The 6,896-nt window shown below is 35.0% G+C and overlaps 1 protein-coding gene across 1 annotated transcript in view; it reads left to right on the top strand.

Moving 5' to 3' along the window:
- Positions 1-6,896, top strand: part of NRK (Nik related kinase) — a 167,380-nt gene that overhangs the window by 3,770 nt on the left and 156,714 nt on the right. Inside the window, exon 2 of the mRNA XM_027097516.1 lies at positions 3,941-4,006. Coding sequence (XP_026953317.1) covers positions 3,941-4,006 — 66 coding nt within the window. The remainder of the gene's footprint in view (positions 1-3,940; positions 4,007-6,896) is intronic.

Here is a 6,896-nt window from a genome sequence, read left to right as displayed (position 1 = left end):
AATGACATTCCTCACAACTCTGGCCTTGGTATTTATATATATATAAGGTTTTTTCCCTACTATGCATATGTCACTCAATCCTTGGGACTGGAAACTATTTCTTCATCTCCAAATCTGGCATGTCTTTCACTATGATAGTCCCCTTTGCCTTCTGTGCCCAGTATGGTAATGACATTCCTCACAACTCTGGCCTTGGTATTTGACACTGCCGTGTGTAGTCCTAATCTATATTGGGGTCAGGATTAGAGAGGCCTGGAGGACAGTGGTGGCAGAGGTGATCTGAAATAGTACATGATCCAAAAAACTATATTTGAATTACATTAAGTTTATATTTAAATATAACTGCCAGCTCTCCCAGTCTTCCTTCACCCAGACCAAGCCTGCTTTCCACACTCAGTCATGAGAAACTTTCACTTTCTCAAGTCCCTTAGCCCCCTATTTTGAATCAGTTTTACCTTCTAGTCCACAAAGATTGAAATATTCAACATATCCTCCATTAGGTATCCCAGAGCATCACCTCAAAATGACATTGTACTTCAATCAGTTTTCTCAGTCTTTTTCCCCTCAATATCTAGAGCAGTGGGTTTTACGTTAGTGCACCAGAACAGTGCCCAAGAATGATCTTGGATCTTGAGACCCATCCACAGAAATTCTAGTTTCATAATTCCATGGTTGGGACAAGGAATCTGTATTTTAAACAAGATTCTCCAGATGAGTCTCATGTAAGGAGAGTCTATGCAGTTCACAGTTTGAGAAACACTAGTCTAAAGGAAGAGATTGTCCTTTTTAAATTTTCCACTTGAATTGTGAAGCCCATTCCTCCAAATATCTCTGAAACTTACTCTGACACTTATTTTGTTTTATCTGCCACTTTCAGGTTCTCTCTCCATAAACTATTTTCATAAAATCACATTTTCTAATATTTAAAACAAAAGAACAATAGCCTCTGCTCTTTCTAGGTACTGTGCAATCTCTTTTCTTCCTTTAGCTGTCTAACTACTGGAATGTGTTCTATGATTCTCTTTTACTGCCCTAAATCTGAAATTTATTGCTACCTATGATGACCATTTATCATTTCCACTTTGTTCTTAATTTCTGCTGTATTTGGTCCTGTAGATCAGCCTTTGCTTTTGCGTCTCTTCCATGACCAGCAAACACTGCCTTCTAGTGGTTCTTTTTCTTCCTGTTACCCCCAACCCCCTGCCTTTAATAAAATTACCCATCAATGTTCCCATTTTCCCCCCTCTTCTTGAATTCAGAAGACAGAAACAACTCCCCAATTTCAGGATTTCAGGGGGCAGACTAGGACTTTTAAATTGCAAGAGTTAATTTAGATACATAGAAAAACATAACGAAGTATGGAGTATTTGCCCAACATTTTATGGTTCAAAAATGTTTTAAAACTTAGACTTTTAGTAATATCTTTTGAAAAAAACTTTCACAAATTAAGTTTTCTTGTTAAGTGACCATTCTTTTAACCAAATGGAACACCGGAACATACTGAACCACCAAGTATTCTCTAAATTGATATAGCAGTCATAAATATAAAGATCTTTCCTCTTCTGGTTTTCTTATCTCCGAGTAGCAGGGCAGAGGAGAAGACCAAGTAATCATAGAGACCCCCTTGGTGAGGACTTTAAATTTCACAGTGACCAAAAAAAGTTGACTTCTCAATACTTCCTTCTTTGGGAGCCCAGAATAAGCTTTCTCTGACTATAATTCAGTGGAAAATCTGATACAAGAAATTGAGTAATATTACTCTAGTAATTAGCATAGTTCCCTTCCTCTTTTTGCCGAGTTTGACAATCATTTAGTCTTGAAAGAGATTAGTGTGGAGATGGAAACAAAAAATATTGCATAAAACTAATGAAAAAAATAGTCTTAGATGAATACTAAAATGAGCTGCCTTTAAGAACAGAAAAAAAGTTTTTAAAAACCTTTTTTTTATTAAATGTGAGCATGAGGAGAATTAAGATGTTCTGGTCATTTGTGAGCAGGAAAAATTTTCCAAACAACATGAATATAGATAAAATAAGGCCTTCAAGAATTCCACCGGCATTTTGTTGTCCCGTTCATTTCCTTGGTGTCTTTTTTGAGTAGGTAGATACCTGGGTTCAAATATGAGTAAAGTACTTACATTATTGAGGGCTAGAAAAAGGATTACAGAAATTAAAGACCGTGCTCAAAGATTCGGAAATAAACTTGTTCAGATAATACAGTAATTCTCTGATATATGATATCGGGGTTTTGTTTGTTTGTTTGTTTGTTTTTAGCTAAAATGCAGCCTCAACTGTAACAAAGAATGGTTTACCGATAGGAATCAGCTAACATATTTGATTCTTTTGACAGATGACCAGAGACTGTTTCTCCAGAATTAATAATGTCTCATATAAGTTCCTCAAAGATCTCCTTTAAAGAAATATGCTAAATTGATAAACTCTTCAAGCCAAACCTTAGGAACTTTGTTGGCTTTTTCCCATAAATTTTTCAATGAATTATAACAGCAATGATATGCCTATTATCAAAGTCCACTATAACAATCTATTTTTAGTTTTCTTGAATCCTCAAAATTATCATTAAAAAAAAATTTGTATTTTCATTGGGAGTATGTTCCCTGAAATATTTTCCTACAGTAATACTGTGCATATTGTGACATTGAGTTTAATGCTAATTTTAAGAAAGTAGGCTGCTAACAATTGTCATATCAATGCATTGGAAACATCTGGATTTTAGAATGTCAGAATCTGATTTTTTTCTAAAGAATTTTAGAGCTAGGAAATCACTTAACACAGCACCTTTATTTTATATATGTGAAAACTGAGTCCCAGAGAGAGTAAATAACTTACACAAAGTCATATAGTTAATTAATGGCAGAACTGGGGCTATAACTTTAGTCTCCTGACTCTGTCCAGTTGAATACTTATTGACTGAAGTAATCCCAGAGCTGTGTCATTTTCCTATGACACTTTTGCTAGATTAAACAAATATCACACCAGTTTAAAGGAATCTATAATTTGTCATATACATTGCATTTGCTCAATAGTTTTTCTGTTTAGCTCACATTTGTCACAGTGATAAAAATATTTTTAAACAAAGTTATACAAAGTTTGTATATATAAAATGTGCTTTCTATAAGGCATGTGGATTTCCAAGAATTTGCCAGTGCTCCTATTACTTTGTGCATAAATTGGCATCTACTCATACTTCATATCTCTTTTGCTAAAATAGCAAAATAAGCTGCTAGAGTAAGAGTTTAAATAGTGATAAAATTCAAGAAACCATGTTTTGTGGTGAACAAGAAATGAATATCCATATTTTAAGGTAAGGAAACAATGTTTAAGGATAAATATGGAAGCCTTAAGAATCTGCTGATAAACATGTTATATTGTCTAGTTTTTTTTAAAAAAAATGATGTTCTTTTAATACCATGATGTTATTTTGTTATTTATATTTAGAGGCAATATTCTTTCTTAAGAATTACTATTATATAAACAATCTAGACTTTGTAGCCAGTACCTACTCATCATTACATATCTACTCAATATTACCATTGCCATATGGTAAACTTTCTGCCTGTCTGGTTAGCACTCAAAAGATGGATATCAAAAGAGTATCTCAATTGCAAGTAAATTAATTTAGTTCTACTTTTAATAGCCTTTCTAATTAACTTATGAATATGCCTCAACTAGACATAATTGTATGCATTTTACAGTTTTATGATAATTATACAGTTAATGTTCACACCATTGCTTCTTTTTTATAAATGACTACACTCAGTCCAGGGAGATTGTGACAACGCTATGCTTTTGGTAAATAATACTTAGGTTCTTCCCATGGAAATTCTAAAGGAACAAGACAGATTAGAAATTCCACTCTAGATAATTTAATGCTTGGCTGTTTTTCCAAGAAAATTGAAAAGTTTTATCCTACATTTTTGCAGGATCCCACTGGAATATTCTCACTGGATAAAACCATTGGCCTTGGTACTTATGGCAGAATCTATTTGGTAAGTGGAGTTACATTAGGTATTCATTCTGCATTTTCTAATAACAAAAATGATTGTTAAGTCGAAACCCTACACTGCAAATCAAATAATGCGAAAACATATTTCACTTTGAGAGAACGATCAAATTAAGATAGCTCAGTGACAACTGTGAGAATTATTACGAAAAAATGGATTGGAAAGCTATAGTGAACCAACCAACAAAACATAAGATCTAAACATTATTAGCAGAAAATTAATAAAATCACTAAAGGAAAAGAGAACTAATTCAAATAATATGTACCCAAATAAAAATATCACTTGTTTGATATTATATGTCCATACCATTCTAATTACTGACATTCAACTTTTAAGCTGAATGTTACAAAAAGTTTCCATAGCATTCTATATCATACTATGTACATGAATGTGCACACGTATGTGATAGCTTCCCAAATAATCTAACAAGAAAATCTCTGCATTTGTTTAATGATATTTATTAAGCATAAAATATATGCCAGGCACTGTGATAGTCTTAAGTGGTGAACAAAACAGATAGTCCCTACTCTTCCAGGGTTTATGGTCTAGAAATATGTAAGTGATTAAATGTGTGTATTTGTGTGTGGGTGTGTGGGGGCTTGGAGGAGGCAAATATATAAGTAAGCACAGGAATAACTATATAATTGCAATTGCAATATATTTCTGTAAGAAAATTCATAGTGATATAAAAGTAAAGAACGGGGGGCTTAATTTAGATTGAAAGTCAGGCTCCCTGGGGGAATCACTGTTAAAATGACATCAGGAGGACAAATATGAGATAACCAAGCAAAGGTATGGTTGTAGAGGATGATGTTGATTCATTCTAGGTAGAGCAGGGGCAGTGGTAAGGGCTGGATTGGAGATGGGGGGTGCTTTAGTGGCCCTATCACCTTGATCAGGTGCCCTTCCCTCACTCTCTAATATGGTGAATAGACATTTTCTCAACCTTGTATAATGTTATGTACAAATGCAGGGTTCCTCTTCCCCAGGAATGTCCCTCAAAAACCAGATCACTGTCCCTAGGCTGATCCTTACTGTCGACTGACCACCGGTCCTCTATGTATGGGTTGTGTAGACGTGTCTTGAAATGGGTCCAGTGGAAGGGGCCTCTTTCTAGTTCAGACAAAGGTGCCCTCTGCCTGCCAAGCCTTGTAACCTTAGGGCTGCATCTGCCCAGAAGTAGCTTATTTTTTAAATTCATCTACCCAGGTAGGGTGGGGAGATCTTTAAAAGTTGCGCAAATGTGCCTAAAGCACAGACTTTGAGTAGGAGAAATAGCATTGTGGAAGGATCCTAAAAGCAGAAAGAACCTTGGTGAGTATAAGGAACAGAGAGAGTATCAATATTCATGACAAAAGTTTTTTCAAGCCATTTTGACCTGACCTATTAACAGAAACAATAAGCTATAGACGGAAATGTGATACAGACACAAATATATTGTTTCTGTTACTTCAATTGCATTCTAGACTGAATGATTAGTTAACATTTGTGTGATCTAAGCAAATTTTGCCACTTTGTGCATAGATACCTACACCTTATACATAGAAGTTTCTCTTCTTTATGGCACATTTATAATTTCCATGGCTCCACGCACATTTTAATTCCTGAGGGGTGTGTAGTTAAGTGTGTGTGTGTGTGTGTGTGTGTGTGTGTGCGCGCGTGTGTATACTTGGCTTGATTTGAAGGTATAGAGCTCTCTCCACCATCAGATATTAGGAGTAAAAACCTCAGTTATATAAGGCAAAAAGCAAAGGTAAGGCTAGATAACACAAAAAGATGGTTTCTCATCAGCAGTCATCAGAATTGTGATGCCATAAGAAGAAAAGTCAAGAGGGTAAAAAGGTGAGTTGTGCATGATAATTCTCTTTTTTAAAAAACTAGGGCTTAGGGGACTTCCCTGGCAGTCCAGTGGTTAGGACTTCGCCTTCCAATTCAGGGGGTGTGGGTTCGATCCCTGGTTGGGGAGCTAAGATCCCACATGCCTTGTGGCCAAAAAAAACCAAAACAGAAAACACAAGCAATATTGTAACAAATTCAATAAAGACTTTTAAAATGGTCCACATCAAAAAAATCTTTAAAAAAATAAATAAACTAGGGCTTATTTAGGTATAGTTTACACTTGGTAAATTCATCCTTTTAAGTGTAGAATTTTATGAGTTTGGACAAACATGTCCAGACATGTAACTACCACCACAATCAAGACTTTTCAATATACATCTTAAATTACACAGTATACCTTCAAGTAGTATTCTACCACTTCACTGTGTGGTGTCCTAGTTTGTGTACTATGCTTATGGTTGTTATACATTTTGCTCTTAGGTATGATATGAACCTACACTACTACTACTATTTTCCCTCTACTCAATACTACTACTTTTTCTTTAGTCAGTTATCTTCTAGAGCAATTTAAAAAGAAGAAAAATTTGTATTTATACTCATTTGAGCTATTTCTGGAATCTTCATTTCGTTGGGTAAATCCAAGTTTCTATCTGGGTACGATACTCTTTAAGCCTGAAGAACTTCCTCTAACATTTCTTTTAGTGCAGGGCTTCTGGTAATGACGTCTCTGCTTTAGTGTGAGAAGTCCTTACTTCTTCATTTTTAAAAGATATTTACACTGGATATAGAATTTAGGGTTGACAGTTACTGTAGTTTCTTTCAGCACTTTAAAGATAACACTCTATTGTCTTCTGGCTTGCATAGTTTCTGAAGTCCGTTGTCATTTTCGTTCCTCCTTCTATTTTCTGGCTGCCTTTAAGATTTTTCTCCTTATCTTTGTTTTTCAGCAGTTTAAATATGAAATGTCTAGGGGTTTTGTTTTTATTTTGTGTGTGTGTGTGTGTGTGTGTGTGTGTGTGTGTGTGTGTGTGTGTGT

Source organism: Aethalodelphis obliquidens, unplaced genomic scaffold (genome assembly GCF_003676395.1).
Source record: "Aethalodelphis obliquidens isolate GAN/ISIS:26980383/991018 unplaced genomic scaffold, ASM367639v1 scaffold114, whole genome shotgun sequence".
Taxonomy (NCBI): domain Eukaryota; kingdom Metazoa; phylum Chordata; class Mammalia; order Artiodactyla; family Delphinidae; genus Aethalodelphis; species Aethalodelphis obliquidens.
This window is presented reverse-complemented; position numbering and strand designations above follow the sequence as displayed.